Raw genomic sequence first — 26,080 nt, forward strand, 5'->3', positions numbered from 1 at the left:
ACTCTATAACAACGGTACTGTCATGATCCAAGCCAAAGACACCTGTCTCTCTCTCTTTGACCACCTCGTCCCTTCCCTACTCTCCTCCCTTGCGAACGGGCTCTCCCTTGACTCTTTATCCCGCTCCACCCATTACTCTCTATCTCCTCCCCTGACCCCCCTACACTCCAATAGGCTGCACCCTCGGGAGGCACAGGTTGACCCTCTCCCCCACTCCCCTGTGCCCTCCTCTCCCATTCTTCCCCCTCACAGTGTGCCCCACCCTTCATCACTTCAGCCGTACCTCTAGCTAATATGCTCATCGTCCAATCTGCACCGTCCCGGTACTCCAATCTTATCCCCTCCCCTCTATCCCTATCTGCCACCCCCCTATTTAGTCCACCTCTCTTCCAACCTTCTCCCCTATTTAACTTTCCTTACGTTCCCCCTATTCCCTCCTCTTCTCCTCTTTTCTACCCCCTTCTCCCCTCACTGTGTACCCCGATTTCTTCACAAACCCATTGCATCTCCCTTCTTCCCCCCACTCCTCCAGTATTGCTGTGCTACCCCCTTTCTCCTCTGGTAACCCTTTCCCTCCATTGGGCCTAGCAGAACCACTTTCTTTCTTCAACTTCCCTATTTCCCAACCCCCCTCACTCTGCCAGGTGCCCGTTCACTCACATCCACCTCACCTAGCTGACAGGACCTCTCCAACTCCCTTCGCTCTCTTCCTCCCAAACCTCCTTCCTTCCCATGACTCCACACATTCCCCCCTCCCTTTACGCCCCACCGCCTCGCTCCTCAAGTACCTCCCCCTAAGTATGTCCTTTATTCATATCCTTCTTGCAACGTTAACAAAGACAACTCTCCTTTCACCTCTGATGCACCAACACACGTTCTCAACTACCACCTTTCCCCACCTCTGAACCCTGCACCCCAACTCCCCTCCCGTACCCCCACCTCTCCCTGCCTTCCACTGCCAATTGCACCCCCTCCTGTTTCCAAGAGCCACCCAACATGCCGTGCTCTGCCATACTCTCTCTGGAAAATAATCTAGGTTCTCTCATCACCTCCATCTCCCAACTTGAAGCTACCATTTCACTTTTAACCCTTTAAGTGCGGGGAACGTTCAGCGGTCGTCGTGTGCACTACCTCGCTAGTGCTGCGCACGTCCGCTGAACGTTCCATTCCCGTTAGCGCAATCGAACGTCCGCACTGGGGCGGAATTTTCGGCGCGCTAAACGGGTTAAGTTCCAAGATTTCCACCTTTCCATACACCTCAATTCCTTTGGAAAACACTCACCCTCCAACCAGGTGCACCTCGCCCCCACACCCCAATAAAGCCAATCATAACCTGTCGTCTGCAAACATTGCAAACTCACACAAGTCCTCGAACGCCACCCTTTCCCTTTCCACTATAAGTAACCCTACTATCTACACTATACGACCATCTCCTCTGTCAGAACCACTCTTCCACCTAAACCCTCTCGAGCACCCTTGTATAAGTACATTATCCCTCTCACCCCTATTACCCCAAGTGCCATATCACCAAAACAGTCTCGACAGAGTTGCGCTGTCTGCTCCACAACTGCAGATCTGCAATAAAGCACAAACTTGAAATCTTCGATACCATCATCCTTCATAATATTGACATTCTCTTCCTTACAGAGACCTGGTTCAACGATACCTCTTACTCTATGTTTGATCTCCTATTACCCACAGGCTATTCTATATTTAGAAATGACAGAATAGACAAAGTTGGGGGAGGTGTTGCAGTCATCTTAAGAAACTCCCTTCAACTTAAGGCTTTTCCTAACAGCTCCTTCCGCACTTTTGAATGCCTATCTCTTGAGCTTCAATTGCACCACCGCTCACCCTTCAGATTTAATGCCATTTTCCGCCCGCCTGTTAGCGGCCCTTCGTTTATGTAGGAACTTACTGACTTCATCAGCGACCAATACTCGCAAAGTGACAATCAGATCTTCATGGGTGACTTCAATCTCCACTGGGGCTCGCTTCAAGACTCTTCTGCGAATATGCTAGCCACCTTCATCTCTGCAAACTATCTTATCCAACACTGCATAGAAACAACACACTCTAAGGGCTCAAACCTGGACCTTGTTATTTCTAAAGCAGGCATGCTTACTTTCGCTGTCCCTATTCATGTAGACTGGTCTGACCACCTCCTCATTCCATTCTCTCTTCACCTATCACACTCTATAACTCACGACCAACCTAAGAGGGATACTTCCTGGTTCCGTGACACTAAAAATATTGACCTCAGTACCCTTTGTGATTCAGCTCTGCTATCACTTCCAAAACTAGACCCGAACCTTGATGTTAACGAACTCACCTCCCAAGCCTCACAGTCCTTGCAGTGAAAATCGATAACGTCGCTCCTCTTCAAAGCAAAAAGAAAAGGCCTACTCGCTCAGCACCTTGGTTTAAAAAATCCCTTTATGAAGAAAGGAAGTACCTAAGAATCCTAGAGAAACAATGGAGACAAGCGCCTTCCACCAATAATTTGGCCACGCTTCGTTCAGCAAGATCCAAGTACCACAAGCACATCTTCCTTGGAAAAGCATCGCACTTCAGAACCCTCCTCGACTCAGCCAAAAATAGACCCAAAAAACTATTCGATCTCATCAAGAATCCAAACTGCTCTCCCCCAACCTCCAAATTGGAGGATTCTAAAAAGAAAGCAGCAGAATTCGCAATATTCTTTGACGAAAAAGTGAAATCACTTGTTTATCAGGTAATTCATCCTACCCCTCCAGAGGAGCGTAAATCCTTAGCCATTTGGCAGAACTTTTACCCCATCACTGAAGATGCCTCACTCAAATGCATCCTCGAAACAAAGCCCTCCAACCATTCTCTTGACCCCATCCCTAGTGCCATTGCCATCGACTTCTATACCCATTCTCTTTCCTATTGGACCACTCTGGTTCACCTCTCCTTCTGTCAAGGCTCCCTTCCTGTTTCCTTCAAAACTGGGCAGGCTACCCCTCTGCTTAAAAAACCCACCGCTGATGCAAACGACCTCAACAACTACCGCCCCATCACTAACCTACCTTTTCTTGGGAAAATCAAAGAAAGATGTGGAGCGAAACAACTCTCCGGTCATATCAAGGACAATGATCTTCTTGACAATTTCCAGTCTGACTTCATTCTAAACACCAGCACTGAAACAGCCCTGCTGCAAGTGATTGATGACGCGCTGCGGATACTCGATTCGGGGGAGTCTTGTCTTCTAATTCTCCTTGACCTTTCTGCAGCCTTTGACACTGTCAATCACAACACTCTCCTTAACACTCTTCAACAGAAAATGGGCATAGAGGGCACTGTGCTAAAATGGTTTGCTTCCTTCCTCTCCGATAGATCCCAAATGATCAAAATTGCGAACAGTCTTTCATCTCCTTTGGCGGTAGGTCAAGGTGTTCCTCAAGGCTCTATACTTGCACACACTCTGTTCAACCTCTATTTGGAACCATTGGGAAATCTCCTAAGTAAATCCGGGATCCTCTATCATCTCTATGCGGGCGACACCCAAATCTACCTTAAGGTGGCCTCCACTCACGATCTCTCCATCCTAAACTCTACTCTCGACTCCATTCAAAACTGGATGTTAACTCATCAACTGATTCTGAATCCCTCCACAACTGAATTCCTCCTCCTCTCTTCCTCACTTTCTCCTCCTCCGCTTCAATCATGGATGGATCAGATGAATCTACTTAACAATAAACCCATCATTGTCGACAGCGTAAAATCCCTTGTTGTCATACTCAACAAAAAACTCAATCTACTCTCCCACATCAATTCCATTGCAAATTCTGCTCGATACCAACTGCGCCTCCTTTGGGGGATTTGTCGCTTCTTCCCGGAGCAAGACCTTAAAACCCTGGTCAAATCGCTGGTTCTTCCTAGATTGGACTACTGCAATTCTCTTCTTACTGGCTTCCCCAAAACCCACCTGTCCCCCCCTTAAATCTGTTCTCCAATCAGCAGCTCGTTTCATATATGGGGCCAAAAGAAGCGACCACATCACACCCATTTTATCCACCCTCCGTTGGCTTCCCATTGAGGCAAGATTGATCTACAAGACTGCCTGTATCACCCACAAAGCAATGCACTCCTCCTCTCCTCGCTACCTGGCGAATAAACTGAAACTCTCTGGAGGCTCTAGACCATCATGTAACGTGGAAAGTTTATTGCTTGAACCTCCACCTTCAAAAAGGAAAGATCGATGGCCCAATCCTTTTCAGGCAACAAAGTGAGAATCTTGAACTCACTACCGCTTCAGGTCCGGACCACCACCTCTTCCTGGTCCTTCAAAACTGACTTCAAAGTTCTCATCCTTCAAAGACAATTCCAAATATAATTCATGCCCTCTCTATTCCCTGAAGGAAGTTCTTCCACTATAGCAAATTCTGTACTCCATGCCTATAGAAGTGCCTTCCCAGTGTGTTCTTGTGTTTTGAGTGTCTGCCATTTATTGCAATTTCATACCTCTACTTGTATCTTGTACGCTTATGTAGTTTGCACACATGTCACTTTTTTCCTCTTGTAATGTATTGTTTGCTACCTCTTCTTGTATTTTGTTTGCCTTTGATACATGCACAATTTTCACCTTTGCCTCATGTAATGTAACGTTTGCTTTTGTATCATGCCCACTTGTAATTTTCTCCTCATGTAACGTTGCTGTTTCTATTGTGAAGTGCTCTGAAACCTTCGGGTAAAGTCTGTGCTATATAAAAACCGCATAAAATAAATAAATAAAAAACACAGAGGGCAGCTGGAAGAGATGCCTCGCCATCTTTCGATAAGGTTGAGACCCAGGACATGCTCCTATATGGATACCTTGTTGTCATCATTGAGAGACGAACTTCTGACAGTCAAGAGAGACCTAACTCCTGAATTGCAATTGATGAGGAAAGAGGAGACGTACATTGGTGATGAGTGGATGCCCTGGAGGGCCATGAGACCTCCTGAGACAAGGAAATAGAGCAACTGCAGCAAGAGATCATTCGTCTCACAGATCAGCAACAGGATCTGCAGGCTCATGCGGAAAACCTCGAAAACCGCTCCAGGCCTCGGAAGGCAAAGGAAGAAGATGTTGAAGCCTACATGGCAGCAATGTTTGACCAGATATTAGGGGACATGACGGCATCCGAGATCCACCTGGACAGGACCCACAGGGTGGACCGGTGGAATGCTGGAGCGTCGCAGACTGTGAAAATTTTACTTGTGTGCACAGCTTCTCTTTGAAAGAGCGATCCTTTGGGTGGCCAGAGCTTTGCCGCCTGTTATGTTCTATGGGCATACCCTGCATTTGTTTCAGGACCTTGCGGCCTCTACTCTTCAGAAGCAATGGGAATTCCGCCTGTTACATCTTTTCTGAGGGACAAGAAGATCCCCTACTCTTGGGGCTATCCCTTCAGATTGATATTCCGCTGGTAGGATCAACTCTATCAATTTTGCTCCTTGGTAGAGGAGTGCAAACTACTGCAGACTGAGGTGCAGAGATCCGGAACGGAGAAGAGAGGTCGCAGAGCAGATAGGCACCAGAGGTGGAGGCGGGTCCCTGACGGACAGGGAGGGGTCAGACCGGACTCTGCGGTCATCACATCGGAGAGGAAGGCTCTGGTTGAAAAGCTCTCACAGGAATATGCAGCCAAGAATCCTGCCTGAGGATAAGCAGATTGATTTTGGGGCTGGTACGAGGGGATGCTGTGTGGTCGGGGGTTGGAGGGCCGAGTGAGAATTGGAGGAGATGGCCACAGTCCCTTATTGTGTTTTTTCCGCTGGACTGGGGTTGTATTTTTCTGCCCATTCCTCTTTCCAGGGACAATGGTTGTTCACTGTTTTTGTTGTGGGGTTTGTTTTTGGGTGCTCATCATGAAGCCGCGAAGTAGCTGTTCATGCAGAACATTTTAAATACCTTTTGTACAGCACTATATAGCTTATTTACTTAAAGCACCTTATCACCTATTAGCTAGCCTTGCATCGTTTTCCAATAATCTTTGCTTGCGACAGCCTTACTATGTTAAAACAAGAAAAAAAATTTAAAGAAAAAATGTGATTAAGCTATTAATATATGACATTTCAATTAATTCAAATTGGGGTATTCTCCTTTCTTCATGCAAAAATATTTATGACAAATTAAAGTAATTTATGTACCCAACAGAACCAACATTAGCATATACTCTAGACATCCAGGTTCTGAGGGTCACTGGGTCACCCCATTATACTTGATGTTCATGCAGAAGGGGCATCACTGACTGTGGTCGAACGGGTGGGGGAGGGTCGAGGAGCTGGGAGTTGGTGGGCTGGGTGAGCACTGTCTCTTATGGCATCGATAGGGAAGAATCTGAAGGTTTTGTCCTTCAATGTTAAATGGCTTAACAATCCAGTTAAGAGGCGGGCAATCCTCTCTTACCTGGAACACTCTCAAGACAAAATTTGCTTATTGCAGGAGACACATCTTCGGGCTAGTGACTGGCTCAGACTTAAATCTAGAGCTTTACCCCAGCAGTTCTTCTCTTCTTTAACTCATTAGGCGGCTGGAGCAGAGCTGCTTTTCTCACGCTCTTTCTGAGGGAAGATGGGGATAAAAATAGCTGAAATTAAAAGTCGCCTGTTTGGGTATCAAATTCATTTTGGACCGCACTCCCTGATTACAGGCTCAGTGTATGCTTCCAACGAAGGTCAGGAACAGTTTTTACACAGAGTGTTTGCGGACATTATCTCAACACAGGATCGATGGGTGGTCCTTGGGGGGATCTTAATCTTGTAATTCACAACAAGTTGGACGCCCGACACAGAGGCAGGGAGCTGCTGGAGTCATCACCATAGAGGGGCCCTCAGGTTGCAGGAGATGGGTCTATGGGATTTCTGGCATGACAGACACCCAACAACACGGGATTACACCTTCTACTCCCAAGCACATAAATCCTCTGCCAGACTCGATCATTTCTTAGGCTCCCGGGATGTACAGGCGGCAACTACTTCAGTAGAGATAGAGCCCCGCTCACTGTCCGACCACTCTGCGGTCCTGTTGGACCACTCTCTCCCATGTAGTGATACTGCTACTCGCAATTGGTGACTGCGGGAGGCTCTCCTCTGCAGGCGGGAAGTTGTTAGTCAGATAGAAAAAGCCATAAGAGACTACATGGAGATCAATGTACCTCGGACACGCCAATCTCAATGGTCTGTGACACTATGAAAGTGGGGGGAATTAATAGCCACCTCTGCAACAGATAATAAAGCCAGGAGGGATAAGCGCACACAACTACAGCAGCAGATGCAGGAGCTGGAGCGTATACACCACCGAACAGTGGTGCCTAGAGTGTAGAGACAGCTGGAGACTGCTAGAAAATAGCTTGCTGGGCTGGATCTGGATAGTGCGGAGTATGCGATCTTATGTCTCAAACATTCCTTCTATGTGGGGGCAATAAATGCAGGAGACTGCTAGCGAATAAACTCAAGGGGCAGGGAACGGCCACCGTGGTAGACGCCTTGCCGACGGAGGAGTGGGTTCTGGTGGAGGGAGACGAACAAGTAGCAGCGAGATTCGGCTCCTTTTACAGCGACCTTTACTCAGTACAGGATCTTCTTCCCTCTGGCATTCTGGCTTATCTAGAAGGAGCTACAGTGACTCGCTTAAAAGATGAACAGGCAGCAAGTCTGGATGGTCCGATCAGGATAGAGGAGGCAATCTCTGCGATCTCAAGGCTGAAGCCCCGTTAGTCGCCTGGCTTGGACGGCTTCCCTGCCACCTTTTATAAAGCATTTTGCACGTCCGTGGCCCCCTCTTCTCACCAGGGTCTTTAACTCCATCACAAGCTCACACACTCTTCCTCCCTCGATGACAGAGGCCTCCATAGGAGGTATCGCGAACCCTGGTAAAGGCAAGAGACAGTGTGGGTCCTACCCACCCATCTCCCTCGTAAATGTTGATGCAAAGCTGTTCACAGGAGTTCTTGCGGCTCACCTTGCACCCTTAATCCTGGGCTAGTGGACCCAGACCAGGCCGGGTTTATCCACTCACATAAGGCACTGGCTGATGCAGCCGGTAGTGAGGGGGGCGGCACAACGACACCTGAGAAGATTTGAGAGGTGGCTTCTTAGCAAGGACTCTGATCAGAGTCTTATTACTGAGCTGTATGGGTTGCTTCGAATGGCGAGCCCTACACAGCTCCTGTGGGAGCTGGAGTTAGGCAGACATGTCCCCAGGTGAGTGGCAGGATGTCTATTACCTGGCGCGCTATACAGCCTTTAACACCTCCAGAATTGAGAAGATGACGAAAATCGCCACGTCTTAGTATTTAACTCCGGTCCGTCCGCATAAGGGGAACACATAGCGCAGTGACAGGTGGTAGAGACATTGTTATTCCCCACGGGCGCTGGTACATACGCTATGGGAATGCCCTAAACTGAAGCAGTTCTGGGGCGAGATATTATCAGATATTGATGCACATTTTGACACTGAGCTACCCAGATTTCCTTCCTATATGTTGTGCGGGGTCTTCTCAACCCGCTCACATTCCCACTTACTTCCGGGGAGGAGGTGGGGAGAGTTAATGAAAAGTTGCCAGGAGGTTGGACATTGATGTATTCTAGCACTGAAATGACATGATGCATAATTTGGTCTGTGTGCTTCATGTTGCAACAATAAAAACAAATGTAAACATAAAGCCCTTCACTGTTTGACCTCCCTTAAAAGCCCTTCGCTGTTGAGCTCTCTGTGTACTAGCATGTTTACAACTACTTTTAAGACCCTTCACTGATGAGAACTATAGTTAAAACCCTTCAATGTTGAGAAGTACCTTTAAACCTCTTCCCCTTTGAGCTCTCTATTCACACATGTTTACAACTACCTTTAACACCCTTCAGTGTTGAGCACTGTTGATTCTTCTAGACATTATGGGATCAACCACTGAGTGTGCTGTTACTGTCCCATGAAAAGTGTGACTCCTCTGGTGAAACCGCTCCTGCTGCCACATAAAAAACACAGCAGTATACTGAAAAGTGCAGAAACACAGCATCTCTGCTCAGAAGTGCCTGTCCCGTTCATTTAAATATAGGGTTTCCCTGCAGAGATTGTCTTATTAAATGTATGGTAGCCTTCCTGAGAAGTATTGACACAGTTTAATAAAAATATGGCACCTCTCCTCAGAAGTGACTAGTATTCGTGACGTCTGTGGCAGCCCTCCAGAGAAGTGTTGGTACTGTTCATGTAAGTGTGGCATTTGCGATGAGGCATGTTGGTGATAATTGTATTAAAAGAATGCCACACTCCAGAAAAATGTTGGTACTGTCTATAAAAGGACTATCTGCTCTGCTATAAAAAACCTAGTCCAGTCCCATTAAAGTTATGCAGCAAAGCTGAAAAACCTCGTAGTGATTGTGAGTGACCTTGTGTGCTTGGGGCTGCCTGCCATTGCATGTTCGTCTCTGTTTAGAATTGCCTTTCAAAGACATTTAGTTTCCATAGGTTTAGTTAGTCAACAGTGCTACAAAGAGCCCCATCTGATGTTCACAAAAAAACCCTCGAGTGAAGCCCGCATTTATTCTTTAATGTTGTAAAGTCTATCCAGTCTTGACGAATGTAAAAACATAATTTACGGCTAATTTTCCAAATATACTTAAAGGCTAGAATAACACCAAAATTCCAAAAGTAAATGTATTCTTGCAATTTCACCGCGTTAGACCACTTTTCAAATCTATGAGGGATGTTTCTACCCTCTCCCCTGAGTATTTGTGTGCAGTGTCGTCACTCAGGGCTTTTCCTGCACACACAGACACTCCTGTGACAGGACAAAGTTTTTAAGTAGCCAATAGCCCTGGCGTGTGTACCTTAGAATGTTTTTTATTTACCTTTATTATTGCAGGCGATCCATTTCACATTCTCCGCAAACGTCACCTCTCTGCCAATCAGATACGTGAAAAGCCGCACCTGGGAGGACAAGTTGGGAAAAGGTTACTCCCGGAAATGATGCCAATGATAATTGTCTCTAAGCATAAAGTGCTGGTCCCACCCCGATAGCACTGGATGGATGAGACGCATGCGTGGGGTGGCTGGTCAGTGCAGGAATGCACTAAGGATCATTTACTGGGTAACTGGGTTTAACTTTTATTTCCAGTCCACTCCCTAGTCCACTCCCTCAAAATGACCAGTTTTAGGAAACACAGGGGCTTATTTACAAAGCCCTAGTGCCACTTTTGCGTCATTTGTAACATGGGAAAAGTGACGCAAAAGTGGCGCAAGGGGCTTGTAAATCTGCCCCACAATGTTCTACAATGTGCAAAGGATTGAGAGAGAATGGTTCACAAAGCCTCTTTCCATCAGTCGGACTTCCTGGGAAAATCCACCAGTATGTCACCTCAAAGTTAGGGGTATGTTGCAATTACTTCCAGAAAACACTTTCAGGATTGGTCACAGACTTATTTTTTCTCCATACATTTGGATGCTCATCATGGCCCGGTGCTGCCAGGAATCATCGTGTTAGGAGTATAATCTCTACTCCTTCACTGCTTTTAGGAGCAGGCGTTGTCCGCGCCACCTCTGCAGCTCTGAAGTGCGCCCCCTACTGTCCTCGCTATACAAGAGCACCACATTCATATGCCCGGATGTCTTTAGTTTGTTCAATCACTGAATCACAATTTTCAACCAAGACACATTGAGGCATTATGGGCCATATTATCAAGAAAGGGCGATACATTATCGCCGCTTTTATCGGCAGGAAACTGCCGCTAAAGCGGGGATAATGGGCTTGATATTATGCCCTTGTGAATTTCCATAGAAGCCCAGGTTTTGGTGTTAACCTGGGCTTCTATGGGAATTCACAAGGGCATATTATCAAGCTCATTATCATCGCTTTAGCAGCAGTTTCCTGCCGATAAAAGCGGCGATAATGTATCGCCCTTTCTTGATAATATGACCCTATGTTCGGAGTCATCCTGCTCCCCCCTACTGAGGCAGCGCTAGGCCTATCCAGATTCTAATGGCTTGGTTCAAAACACCAAATAATTAGTATATGAACTTAAACGTTATGCTCTTCCACACAACCATATGCAGACATCAACCTCCCTAGTTCACATGATTGTGTCTGTAGATGGGTAACCTCATAGAACATCTAGTGCCTGGTTACGAGTCTGGCGGTCCTCAAACCGCCAGACTCATGGTTGGGCTGCAGTGGCTGACTCTAGCCGCCCTGGGACTGCCACCTATGCCAGGGAAACACTGTTCCCTGGAGTGGGGCGGTGGTCATGAGGCATCAATATGCTTGGCGGGACCACAGCAATCCCGCCAAGCATATTATGATTTTCCTCACTGCGACTGACTTCCAGGAGGTCTTTCCTCCATGAAAACAGTGGCGGGGAGGAAAGCCTCACTCCATGTAGATGCACCAGGGGGGCACAACATGTGCCCCCCTCTATTCATGCACCCCCAGTTCCAGCACGGCATGACCTTCACAGTCCATGCCAAGCTGGAACTTCCTCTGATGTTCCCATTGAGGTGCCTATTTTATAAGGCCTGCCGAACAGCAAAGGAAACGCCTGCCAATGACTAAAAAAGTAATTATACAGTGAGCTAATTTTCACGCGGCATTGGCGGTGAGGCGTCTGGGCAGTCCCGCCTCTGCACCATCAAACTCGTAATCGGGCCCTTAGAGTAGTGGGCGCTTCTCGAGTCCACACTAATATTTAAATAAAGGGCAAATTTAGCTGATGCATATTATTTATTTGTTGGACTGTTATAAGTGAACTGATGTGAGGTGATGTCTTTTCATAAATTGAGGAAGGGGCTCAGCTTATTTACAAGACTGTCTATCTGCAGATCTGTCTTCCTTTTGCTGCTTATTGCTCTATGAATGATAGAATATGGCTTTGTTGACTCAATTCTCTTGTTCGAGCCACATCTGTCTTCGACACACCTTGCGATCAGGCCAGTTGTATTTTTCGAACACCGGTTCGTAGTCCTCCACGGCTCCATCGGTGATGAGCATGATGGCCTGGTTGCAGAGCCCGCCCTGCCCAGCCTCCTTGAACTGCAACGACAAGATTACATGGTAACTTCATCAGCAACATTGTTGTTTTATCAGTTTGTTTGCAGTTAGCACTGGTACTGGTTCTTAATTCTGAAGCATAGATCCGAATGTATCTAGGCCAAGCACACAGCAAATAGGTACTCAATTCACACCTCAAACACAAGTGATCGGAGTTGTAGAAGAGACTGAACACTCCCCAATGGGCTAATAAATTCCAGAGTTGATAAAGGATTCCAACAATTAATTTGCTTAATTAACATTTAATCCAGGCGGATTTGCCCTGGAGCTTTTCAAGACAAATTCATTGTCCCAATAATACTTCAATGCAGGGCTGTGCATGGTCAGAATGAAATGCATCCTGATATAGGTTTATCCACCTGAATTGATGCTTAGTTACTACAGACTTTTCCATATCCCTCTAAGCACATCGTCCAATCACCAGCATGGATGGACAAGAAAGGACCACCACCGTGACTCTGCAAGAATTCAGCCTACATTTATAGCTATCCAAATGTGTTTCTTTAGCGGAAGCTCCTCTGCTATGGCGTAGGAGTGCCACCCCATCTGCCAGCAGACAATTTTTTTTTAAATAAAATGATAGTAAACTCTTATTTATTATCGTTTTATTTTTGCTCTCTGGGCAAGGCTTGGGGCGGGGCCAGGGGGATGACAGGCTGGTGGAGAAGTGGTTGCACTGCTATTCAGTGTGCATGACGGTCTGGCCGGCAGGGCCGGACTGGCCATAGCGGGCACCGGGCATTTCCCCGGTAGGCCGCTAGCGTGGGGGCCGGCAATATCGGCTCCTCATAAGAAAATCGGCCGAAACCAGCCGCAGCAAACAGCTCGGCTGCAACCCCTCCTCCCTCCTGTCCTGGGGGCCGGTCAAGCAATTTTCCGGGCCAGTTTCGGGTTCCCAGACCGGCCATCAGAGGATGGGCAAGCCGTCATGCACATGAAGCTCTCTCCAACCAAAGCTGCGTTGCTGGTTTGGAGAGACCAGGCACAGTCTCCCAGTCTAACTGGGCGTGCAAATCATCGGCGCTCAGATCAATCCTGACGCTGCTTTCAGCAGCATGAATGCAGCGTCAGGATTGGCCGCAGTGGACTCTCAGAGCCTGTGCCTGTAGTGGAGAGGAGCGCAATGTGACAGATAAGCATTTTTTTTATTTGCCTCATCATCAGTGGCCCCCCTCCCAATGCCTCGTCATTCTATTGACACACCAGCCACTACTGGCAACAACTGAGAGCATTTGGAAACAAACTTACCCCAGTATTAGATGGCCAATCAAAAACAAGGAATTATGTTCAGTCTACAAAAGCAAATAATGAACACTAGCGCCTCATTATCATAGACAACATACACCAGAATCCTTCAATACAGTAGGAGGAAACTTGAATCCACTGGCACAAGGAGCAAGAGGTCCAGGTCTGGATATATTCTACGGCGGGGTATTCAATGTATCACCATAAGGGGGTAAAAATGCTTGCAGCAGTGTATCTAAAACACAGGGGCTATTGCATTAGTGTCTTTGGGGCCGCACTGCGCCATTTTGAGCTTTCCTGTGTCTTTAAAGCATAAGAACAGAAAAATGCCCATCAGTTTGAGTCAGTCCCAGTCCAAGTCCAGCTCAAACTGTGGAGCCAAGGACCCTGTGCCTGTAACACTAGGTTTAGCCCCACAGAAAGGTGTTGAGACCTACCTTTAAAATCCTTCACTGTTGAGCTCTCTATGTACTAGCATGTTTACAACTACCTTTAAAACCTTTATTAATCGATCCAGACAATAAAATTCAAATATACACGTAATTTCTCTTTTAGGCTAAAAGAGAAATGACGTGTATATTTGGATTTTATTGTCTGGATCTATTAATAAAGAATTCAATACGATCACCAGTGAAGTCTGGACCTGTTCATTACGAAACTTCTCTTGGGATTTATTCAACACAAAAAGACTTATTATGATATTTTCTTGATGGGTGCTGATTCCAAATATAGTTTGTCTTATAATTTGGGCGTTTCGCCCAATAGGGAATAAATAGGGTTGTATTCCCTGGTTTTACAAGCACCATCGCAAGATTAGTTAGCCACTGTTAACAGGTGCAGCTTTTTCTTGCCTCGACCCTTTTGTGTTATTTTACCTTTAAAATCTGTCACTGTTGAGACCTACCTTTAAAATCCTTCGCTGTGGGGGCTATTGCATTAGTGCCTTTAGGGTAGCACTGCACCATTTTGAGCTTGCCTGTGCCGAAGGCAAGCACGTCCGCACCTGGACCGCGCCCAGCGCCAGAACCCCTGGACCCCGTGAACGCCACGACATCAGAATCCACTACGACGCCAGCACCCTCCACATGCTCAACGCCGGCTGAAACCACACCTGCTTCCAGGCCGCCCCGATACCGACCCACGGACCGTTCTCCTGCCACACCTGCAGCTTCACCTGCGACAGAACCACCAAACCTCCAAGGACTAGACTCAACCAGCTCTGCTGCATACTCCTCAACACCCGCTCTGCACGCAAACTGGCTGTCGAGCTCTGGGATCTGTTCAACACCTCCGCCCCAGACGTGGCCTTCCTGACCGAGACCTGGTGGAACGACTCCTAGGCGTCTGACACCGCCATAGCCATAGCCATCCCAGATGGCTACAAGATCACCCAACACCACCCTCAGAAGAACACTCATCTACAGACCCCCGGACCCCGGGCTCAGTTCAGCTTCTCCATTAACGACCTCGCCAGCACCCATGCACTCCCCTCCATGGACTACATCCTCTTCGGGGACCTGAACTTCCACATCGAGAACAACAACAACGCCAACTCTGCCACCCTGATCGACAATCTCAGCCTCAGACAACTCGTCACCACACCCACCATCACTGCCGGCCACACGCTTGACCCCATCTTCTCCACAGGCTCCCATGTCTCCTTCAATCACACCACCGAACTCCACTGGACCGACCACCGCTGCATCCACTTCACCTTCAAGAAACCAACCACGCACCATCGCACCCAACAGCTGCCTCGCCTCTACTGGAGCAAAGACACCGAAGACCAGCTGCTCACCTCCCTCGCCAAGAACCCACCCACCGACCCCACCAACTCTGACGCCGCAGCCCTCAACCTCATACAGTGGATCGACGACTGCGCCAACACCCTCGCCCCGCTCAAGAAACCCTACAACAGCCACACCAGCAAAAGAGCCACATGGTTCACCAACGAGCTCCAGGCCTCCAACGCGCATGCCGTAAACGGAAGAAGACATGGCTCCATGAACGCACACCAGACAACCATGCAGCCCACGAGGACGCTACCCGCAGACATCACCACCTCATCAGATTAGCCAAGAGAATCTCCTTCAAAGACCGCTTGGATAACAATGCACCCAACAGCAAAGAGCGCTTCAGCATTGTAAAGGAACTCTCCAACCCCAGCGCTAACGCCAACGACAACGACAACCCGCCCTCACAAGAACTGTGCGACTCACTGGCCATCTTCTTCCACCGCAAGATCACTGACATCCACAACAGCTTCAACACCACGACCGCCCCGACTACGCCAGACTCCACCTCCCCTGTGAACACCACCAGCGCCAACCGCCTGACCTCCTGGTCCAACGTCAATGACGACGAAACAAGAAGAACGGTGACACAGGACCTCGTCAGCAGCAGACTGGACTACGGCAACACACTCTATGCAGGAATCCGAGCCAAACACCTACGACGACTACAACGCATCCAAAACACCTCCGTCCGACCGATCGGCAACATCCCCCGCCGCAGCCACATCACCCCCCACCTGGAAACCTACACTGGCTCCCCGTCGACAAGAGGATCACCTTCAAACTCCTCACCCACGCACACAAAGCACTACACAACACCGGACCAGCTTACCTGAACAGCCGACTCAGCTTCCACACCCCCACCCGCCAGCTCCGCTCCGCCAGCCTCGCCCTCGCCGCTGTCCTCGCATCCAACGAACGACCTCCGGCGGCAGATCCTTCCCCTATCTCGCCGCCAAGACCTGGAACACCCTCCCTACCCACATACGGCAGACCCAGGACTTACTCACCTTCAGAAGATTCCTCAAGACCTGGCTTTTTGAGCTGTGGCAGCACCGCCCTCCCCCCCTCCCTTCAGCGCCTTGGGACCCTCACGAGTAAGTAGCGTGCTCTACAAGTACTTTGATTGATTGATTGATTGATTGATTGAAAGCATAAGAACAGCAAAATGCCCATCAGTTTGAATCTGTCCCAAAAGGAGCAGTCCAGCTCAAACTGTGGAGCCAAGGCCCCTGTGCCTGTGACACTGGGTTTAGCCCCACAGAATGAGCCGGGATGCTCCCTTTGGTGAAGAGCCCAACTGATGTGCCTGTGGCAGTGTAAGGGCACTGATGCACCAAGAGGTGATGACATTCTGCAACAAAAGCATTTAGGTATTTCCTTGACCTGATAAGGGCATGGGTGCACCCAGGGGCGGCTCCTCTGCTATGGCGGAAGAGCGTTGCCCCACTGCTTTTAAGCAGTGAAAAGTAGAGGAAACACAAAATGATAATAACATTGAGTTGTTATCATTTTAGGTTTCCATTTTGCTTTGCGGGCGGGCAGGTGGGCGGGGCTGCTATGCTCTGGAGCAGGGGAGGAGTGGTTTGCCCCCTCCTAAGTGCAAATGACTCTTTGGCTGACTCTCTCAGGCCGCCCAAAACAGTCATGCACACTCCCTGTTCTCCACGCAGGCTGCATTACAGCTTGCGTGGAGAACATGTTCAGGCCCGCATTCCCTGGCTCATCGTGAATCAGGACGCTCAGACCAATCACAACGCTGAACCAATCACAACACTGCGTTGCAGCGTTGTGATTGGTCAGGTGAGCCTGGGTGCTTAAAAATTACAATGCTACATTGCAGCGTTGTGATTGGTCAGGGGAGCCTGGCTGTGCTTCCTGTCCCTGGGGAGCCTGGCTGTGCTTCCTGTGCCTCGAGTCCGACGAGGAGAGCAGGAGCAGAGATGCGGGACTCAGCACGTCAAAGTGTTTATTTATTTATTTATTTTTTACATTGTGCACCGTTCCCCCATCCCCCCTCGCGCCCCTCTCACGCCCCCTACCTGCGCGCGTCACCACCCTCTCCGCCACACACGAGCCATGCCGGCCACTACTGGGTGCATCTTTTTAAATGAAACACTTGCTACCAAGAACGAACAACTGAACTGTTCATACCTTCACCATACCAATGATGGCCATGCCGCCCCCAACATGTTTAGGATATCCTTCAATCTGCCACTTTTAGAAACCATTTCATTATTACCATGTCTAAGGTCTCAGTGAGAAATATAACACCAATACTAGTGCATCACCTCTAAGGCCACTCTGCTCTCGCCGCCGTGGACTTACAGAACAGGCTCACATTTAAAGGAACCCTGCTCGCTTAGCCTAATATGAGGGGCACAAAGGCCACTTTATGCAAGTACATTTCGAATCCTGAAACGGTGGTAATTGAGTTGCACACACTCTACAAATGTGGTGGAATTTATGCGTTGACAAATGGAGTATGTAAGTCATTTACCTAGCTGTTTCTGGGTAGGCCTACAATCAACACAAAGTGAAAACTGAAAACCCCTTTGTTATTGGATTTTAACGCACCTCCTACAGGGAGTGGAATTAATTTCACCATGGGATAACACATTTTCCACATGCTTATGCAGATCTCCGCATCCAGAATTTGCACCTTCAGTGGAATGGGTGTTCTTTGCAGTCTTTTACTTGTGTGTATATCCAGGAGGGCCCTGGGGTTCTTTGAAAAGCCCTGAAAAGTTGGAATTTAACTGCAACATTGAAATAATCCGAATAGGGCGCATTTTTTACTTAAAAATCTCTATCTCTGAGTGTTTGGCTTACAATCTTGAGCATCGAGGAAACAGGTTCATCACCACCCAGAAAGGGGTTCCCTTAGAGACACAGTTCTATTTTTAGATACCAAAACGTCAATCTCTCTCTTTAGCATTTGTTGTCTCAGTTTTTAATAATATGGCTCCGTCCACATAACCCCTTTCCGTGAGCGCTCTTACCTCCCTTAGGATTTTGAAAGATTCAATCAAGGCGTTGTTGACTGTCCCCACCCCTTTGGCTTGAAGCTCGTCTACCAGTTGCTTGAAGTGCTAAAAACATGAACATACAGAGAGTAGTCTGTTAGTAACGGACACAATAAATACACGACGACAGCAGGGACAATCTCTTTCACGTAGCTATGCAGATAATGTAGTACATTTTATCTGCACATACTTTGTAGTGCCTCTTTGCTGGCACATGAACAGTCATGATTTCCTGCCTTGGAGATATATAGATCCTGGTTGCTATGCAAGCCCCGACGAAATGAAACATTTCATAGATCCTTCCTTCAAACTCCCTGGTGAGTATATTTGAAAGGTTGTGCTTTAATTAGGACCACGTGCACTCATTGTATTCCAAATTGTTCTGGGGGGTAGGGGGTGAGGGGGAAGCTGCCTCAAACGTGCTGAAGAGGAGTAGGTTTGCTTTCCACACCCCTCCCACACTACATAGTTCTGTTTGTTTTGCCAGGGTTGATTGTTTTTCCCAGTCTGGTTCAGGTCATGCTGTCTGCCATCACTACCAGATGTCATGGAGCCTGGTTTACCAGGAAGTAAATCGTTCAACACCAAAGTTTTCTCAGCACGGTTAACTGCTCCAAGCCAAAACTGTAAATAAACAGCCTCGGGGTGGAGACTTTGGTTAGTTAAAAACACGAGTCCTGGGTTCTGTAGTAATAATTCAGTGTTTAAATATAACCTGATCTGAAGTTAAGATCATAAGTGAGATTGTGGAAGGATGAAACGTCATTGTTCATTACAATAAAAAAATCTGGACTTCACACTTCAATATTAAAAAAATTAGCAAATGTGTTAAAAGAGCTGGCGTAATTTCCATGATTAGCTAGTTATACCATATTCTTGTCTGATATCTGCACATGTCAAGTCCCCTACCGCCGTGGTAAACAGGGAAACAGCGTTTCCAATGCTGTCTCCACAACGCGGTTCCTTTAAAATGTAGTTGTTACAACGACTGCGTTGTTACCATGCAGGTGGAGAAGTGTGGCTCAAATGGTTAGAGCGGCAGACCTTGATGCAGAGCTCGGGCCCGGGACCAGGGTTCAATTCCTCTCGGGCTCATAAATTCCTCTGACCTGATATTCTCGCCTCAGTGCCTATTCTAATCATGGTTCCCACGCTGCAACTCTGGGCAATAGCTTGCTTAATCTCCACAATGGCCCCAACAACGCTAGGATGCCTGGCTTCACCATGGGGGTGTCCAGGAGTGGACACTTCACAAGGAAAGCCAGGAAGGGTTCCTCAGCGGTATGAGTACAAGCGCCGGGAGACCCTTGTTGGGTTGCTGTGCGCTATACAAGTACAAAAACAATTACATTTACATTTACAACCATTGCATCGCACTGGGGCGCACTGGTGTTGGATTTAGAATCCAACCCCTTCCCTACTGTTACATAAACTGAAGTAGAAATAGTAAATAATACTATTCCTAAGTCCAGATTGCCCCCTACAGCAAGTCGATGAAACGACTTGCAATGTAATTGTTCGCGTTGAAACAGTGTGGTCGTTGTAACAACAGATTTGTAATGGAATGCGTGAACAACATATTTGTTGTAAAGAGCCATATTCTGGTAAACGTGTTCGTAGTGCCTTGACTCCTCCTACCTAACATTGCCATCTCAGCAAATGGGAAGCGGGTCTGTGACGTCCTTGTAACACATAAAATGCTGACTGTACGGGGGGAGATAATGTTAGAGTTGCTACAAACAGCAGAGCATTTTGGCCATCCTCGTGCAGAAATGTATTCTAGTAAACTGCTCCCCCTTTCATCCTTCGGTTGTTGGCTTGACCTATGAGAGCACAAGGTACACAAATTCTACCATGGCAGCGTGGAGCGCCCATTAGGACTCACCTCACGGTTGTCTCTATCCGCTTGAACCAGCATCCCCTTGAAACATGGCTCGATGTAATGAACATAATCGTTGTACTGCGGAAAACAAGACAAGACACAGAAAGTAAAGCAGCGACCTTGGACATGATGATACCGCCTGAATGACGTCAATGTGTCACATCAAGCTTTCCAGTGCTACCTGCACAATCAACAGAGGACTTTATGCCACCAAACAGAACGTAAAATAAGCGGAGCGCCACATTTCTGACTTAAGTGGATGAGAAAAGATGCCTAATATAAATGCAAGATATATTTGTGTGGGGGTACATGCATTTGCCATTTAACATGATTAAACAAGCTTGTGTTACTCCTACTACAGGGTATCGAAAAGGTATTTCGCAGACATATATTCACATAGGTTTCCACAGACCACGCATGGCTTCTCCTCCTGTGATCTAAGACACGCCTTAAATCTCTAATCTGGGGGGGGGGGGCGAGTGGGTGATCCTCTGCTTCCGAGGCGATGCTGACCAGTTATGCCACTAGAATCAGATTACAAGCAAGGGTTGATTGCTGAGAACTGGAGACAATAGAGTGATCTCCAGAGCTGTTTCACATAGTCCAGGTGATAAATCAATCTCTGTCATTGTGGGCTGCCTTGACCACACTAACCAGAGCTGGAAGACTCCATACACTCATGCAAACCCCCCGGAAGCGCCCTACTTCTCGTTTCATATTGGTTCCCTAGTATACAATTATTGCTTTGGTTTTGTTATTCCTAATCTTAGTCTGTGTGAAATGCTTGGGTGGCAGAAGTCTACTACATTAATAAAAACTCTTGGGTTGTATTCACAAAAGTAAATTTACACATGCAGATTTACTCACATATAGCTTTACTCTTGCACTTAGGTTTAATTTTACGCCAATGTGTTATTCATCATTTCTGAGTTTAGATTTACACCAAAGTGTACACTTACATATCTCCATCCCCCTAAAACCAGTGATTGGTGGCCTCCAAGAGTAAATTTACAAGCGAAAAACTAATACTATTAACTTTTCACATGTAGATGGTACTCTTGGCCACTTGATTGGAGATCTCTCTATAGGAAAGTATAGGGAAAAGTAATAACTTTTAAGATTTTTTTAAAGAATCATTAAAACATATGTTAATTTAACATTTGAAAGTGAAATAATTTAAATATTTATTAACATAGAACTAATAAAATACATTTTACAGTACATGGACTCAAATTAACTGTGTATTAAATAATTATTTATTTTGAATATATTTATTTAATTATTAAATAATATTTCTAAAATATCAATTACAAAAATTCCAACCCACTGTGACATTTTTGTTTTTAGTTACTTTTTTATTAAATGTTGTTAAAAGGTATGTGTTAAACTAATTGAAATAATTCTACATCGGACAAAAGTTTTCAAATAAATTTAATAAAGATTAAAAATAGCATTAAATGGCGGTCACCAGTAGGTAGTTACAGATAGGACCTAGTTTTCATAGGAAAATAGTTTTTTGTTTTGCTAATTGCTTGGGCGCCATTTGTCAATTCTTCACAAAATTTTCAAAACTAGTTTGCCACTCATTTTAGCTGCTGTCTTGAAAGTTTTGTACAAATTTTTACAGAAGTAATTTCCACCGTGAGTACTTAAATTAATCACTGGTGATGCATTAACATTTACAAACCCTTAATTATTGTAACTTATTATCAAACATACTAATCTTCACTCTTGGTTTAGGTCCCTGGGGTGTGACTAGATGTTACGATATAAGATTATACATTATACATAAACGTACAAAACTTAGGAAAAAGGAAAGAGAACCTACGGCAAACTAGGTTTACAAAATGAAACATGGGGTGAAAACAATAAATGTGCCAACTAGAAACTGTACTTCAGTCTTCCAATTGTTTAAACAATTATAGTTGTAATTTTTATGTTGCACAGTCCAAAGAGGAGGTAGTCCAAAGAGAGTACACACACGAGGGACAATCTTTCTCTCTGAGTCCTTGTGTGTGTCTACAGATTCCTCAGTGCATAAAATCTCTTACATTTACTTCCAAAAAAAAAATACAAACATACATTTAGAACCAAAGAAAAAGAATACAAACATTAATCTAGCCTATATTACCGAAAGCACATCTTTGAATTCCTAATATTTTCTTTGCTCTAGCTTTAGTTCCCTAAAATAACTTAAACCTTACCGCAATGACGTTCACGAAGTCATTCTCTCCTAGTGTGTCCAGGATTGTCGTGATGGTGTGTTTAGCGATAGTCATCCTCAGGCCTTTCATGCTGCCACTGACATCTACCAAGATCACAATGTCCTTTGGGGAAGTAGCCGCCTGGATGTACCTTGGAGACAATGCAAAATGAAACAGAGCATCCCTTAGCTACCCTCAGATGGAGATTCCAGACATCTTACTGTACTTCAACATAACTTCTCCCGGGCAAATGCAAAGTTTGTGTGCGATGATGACTGTATGAATACATGTATACATTTGGAAAGTGAATAGGTTTGACTTTGAGGAGTGAAGGTAAATTTGTTGGTGGGGTCGTACAATTCACACGAAGGAATGTAGAACAGTGCCACATAATCGAGGGGAAAATCAGATAAGCATGGGCTAACTCTTCCTGACCACCTGCACTTATGCCCTCTGTTATTGTGTGAATCTTAAATAGAAATTTAAATAAAAGTTGGGTGCTTATATAACAGACACCATACCTAGAGATGGTAGACAGACTTCCATTTTATGCGGGTGTTTCATATAGGCGACAGAAGTGTAAAAAGAATCCATGTGTTGTCTAACACACAAAGATGTGTTCACATAATTGCAGTGCAGGCAGAAATGCCTGATAAGCATATTTACCTTAAATATACTGTGTCATAGAATGTTTATAAGTCAATATTCATATATAGACAATATGCATAGTTTGGACTGTTTTAGCATTATGCAAATGTTAGTGTAACAATTTTAGTGAGGGTGGAAAGAAAACATTGTTTTACAATAGCACGAAGATCCCATTTCTAAAAGTTATTTAGCAAACATTATAATGAATAACACTGCTGCCTTTAACATAACCCTAATACATGTTATTTTTACAAAGAAAAATGTATTTGGGGCATCGGTTAAATGTGAACCTGTCTCTGAATGTAAGTGTGGGTGGGGGGGGGGGGGGGGGAGGATTGGGGGAAGTCGGAAGGTACAAAGCCAGCTGCAAAGATTTTTGGGGTTAAAGACAGATAACTGTGGAGGATGAATAACTGGAAATGTTTGTATTTTACAGTATCGGAGAGCATCATGACAGTACTAGTCGCGATAGGTCAGTAACTAGTAGAATATATAAGAAGATGGGTACAAACCCGGAGAGATACTTCTCTAAATAGTGATCTTTGCCAAAGTACGTCATGTCGAGCTAAATATACAACTTACCACGTAGTTCTACGTTTCATTAACTGGGTACTGTAAAATCTATCCCAGTAACCACTGAAAAATGTGTGATGTCATGCAAAAGAAAACCCTACATCACCCTTAAGTTAATTGCACCAGGTAAAGGCTTTGTCACTTGCGCAGTTTGTCTCGAATACAGTGTTGAAAAGCACCTCTGCATTCAAGCATTATTTGATCTTGTACCCCTGGTTTCACATTCATTGCATTGTGTAACACACTTAACTGGAGGCATGTTTCTGCATTTCATCAACGTGTACATTATTTATATATATGACATCTGTTTTGCGATCTTTATTGTGTCTCTTGCAGACAATGCATTTTTCCTCTACTGAAAGAGAAGCAGTTCACTTAGGCCAGACCTGCTTTTATGTTTTTACAAATGTTACCTACTGAATTTTGTTTTAATGTTGCTAGGTTCTGAATAACTGCTGTCAGGCTCAGTAAAAGAAGGAGGTGATTGGCACATGGTGTATATTGTATGCGCTTACACTCATAGATTTTATTGGCTTTCTTTTAAATACCTAAAAAGACGTTGTGTTTTTATTATGCCAAGATCAATTCTGCCTCAGCGGTTGTTTACTTCTTGCTGCTATCTGCTATCTTTGTATGTATACGTCGGTCTTTAAATGTTTTTATTATGTGCTTGTATCTTTTATGGTTTTTATTAACATATTAAATATTATTTGACTCACTGACTGATTTCTGAGTTATGTCATCAATAGAGTAGCAAGAGACAGGCCACACTGGCTCCTTAATTAGTGAGGGGTCTTGCAGGAAATGCACTCGTCCATCCTTGTGCAGACTTCTTACACCCTTCTCCTACACAGTTTCTAGGTTCACACAACAGCACTGCTCTGTTTAGTAACCCAGTTGCTCAGCATGCTAGTGGAAGAGTATCCGCTACACGGTGGTCACTGTTACACTGTCTTTAACAGAGAATGTAAACAGCACAGACAGAGAGTGGCCAGGCTAAGGGGGTGATTCAAGACCAGATCTGCCCCAGCAGCCACATAGGGGGCATTTTCCATAGCATTGCAGTCATCCCAGAACTCTTTGTGGTAGGATTCAGGAGCTCTCATAAAGCCAAGATCAGTCTGATGCACTCAGACTTTCAGCATGATGCTCACTCTCAATTGGAAGCGCCCTCAACCTGGTCAGATAAGATGGAAATAAAATGGTGGCATTTAAAGGCGTTCTAGTATGATGGGTCGCATTTAAAGACGTGCTAGTGTTATGGGTCCTCCCCATCAATTCTTGCCAGGGGTGCAGCACAGAAACATTTAACCTATCAGATTAGGTTTCAGGGGCATTCACAGAGAATATGAGATTCTTTTTAACCTTTAATGGGCACTATTGACTAATGTGGAGTTTGTTGACCTAGACGCAGTAGGACCATGGTGGTGGAAGTAGTGTCTTCACCAACCCAACCGCAGCGGGGCCACTGAATGGATTAGTTACTTACCTGTAATCCTAGTTCTCTTCCAGGGGTATACTCATCAAAGTCATAAGCACTGAATAGTCCCGCCCTCGTGCGGGAACCCGGAGCAATAGCCAATAATATGCATATATCTACATATATATATATATATATATATACATATACATATAAATACACATATAATAACTATATATATATAGATAATATGCATTATACATATGCAGCCTAAAATAACCATACTAGGCTCAAAAGACTGCCCCCAAATGCCTGAAACAAATCTTTACATTTGTAAAATAAAGACATATAAATGACATTATATGAAAATGCAAAGAAGAAAGCACTGCCTTTGTTGTCTTTGAAACACACCACCTTTATTTTCAAAGGTAAAACAGGCAGGATCATAGAGGCAGCTTTAGCCTAGATAGGCTGCATTGTAACAATAGGAAAAAAACTGGCGCCGTGCCTTTAAGACCTCTGTGAGCCTCCAGGCTCCCATCATGCACCACAGGTGACAGTTAGGTCAGTTCTTTTTGGACGGCGTATAACAGTGTAACCACAGCATGGGTAATGCGTAAAATAGCCAGTTCTGGTATTCGTCCGGGGAGGAGGGTGGGTGTGCAAATGACTTTGATGAGTATACCCCTCGAAGAGAACTAGGATTACAGGTAAGTAACTAATCCTTCTCTTCCAGGGGATACTCATCAATAGTCATAAGCACTGAATAGAGTAGCAAGCCCATCCCATACCCTGCGGACGAACACCAGACTTTCTAGACAGCACACTCTTATGTGAATTACCCAAACAAATTTCTCAGTGATGCCTGACCAACTTGGGCATCAGCCTGAGCATCAGAATCAAGGCAGTAATGGCGGGCAAATGTGTGAACCGACCGCCACGTAGCTGCCTTGCAAATTTCATGTACAGGAACATTTTTAAGCATTGCTATAATAGCAGCCTTTCCTCTAGTGGAATGAGCTCTAGGCCTACCCGGGAGCTGCTTTCGTGCCAACTGATAACATAACAAAATGCATGACACAATCCATCTAGAAATGGACCTCTTAGTAGCAGGAAAACCCGTATTTAGAGGACCGTAGTTCATAAATAGATGATCAGTCTTTCTGACACTCTTAGTTTTATCAAGGTAAAACTTCAAAACTCTTTTCAAATCCAAAGAGTGCAGAGCTCTTTCTGCAGAAG

At 45.7% G+C, this 26,080-nt stretch overlaps 1 protein-coding gene across 1 annotated transcript in view; it reads right to left on the reverse strand.

Moving 5' to 3' along the window:
• LOC147733967 (voltage-dependent calcium channel subunit alpha-2/delta-4-like) overlaps positions 1-26,080 on the reverse strand; it is a 961,982-nt gene that overhangs the window by 604,817 nt on the left and 331,085 nt on the right. Inside the window, exons 8-12 of the mRNA XM_086952873.1 lie at positions 22,198-22,348; positions 19,997-20,071; positions 18,088-18,177; positions 11,916-12,029; positions 9,856-9,934 (exon numbers count right to left, since the gene is read on the reverse strand). Coding sequence (XP_086808999.1) covers positions 9,856-9,934; positions 11,916-12,029; positions 18,088-18,177; positions 19,997-20,071; positions 22,198-22,348 — 509 coding nt within the window. The remainder of the gene's footprint in view (positions 1-9,855; positions 9,935-11,915; positions 12,030-18,087; positions 18,178-19,996; positions 20,072-22,197; positions 22,349-26,080) is intronic.

The sequence above is a fragment of the Lissotriton vulgaris genome, chromosome 1_2 (genome assembly GCF_964263255.1).
Source record: "Lissotriton vulgaris chromosome 1_2, aLisVul1.2, whole genome shotgun sequence".
NCBI classification, from domain to species: Eukaryota; Metazoa; Chordata; class Amphibia; order Caudata; family Salamandridae; genus Lissotriton; species Lissotriton vulgaris.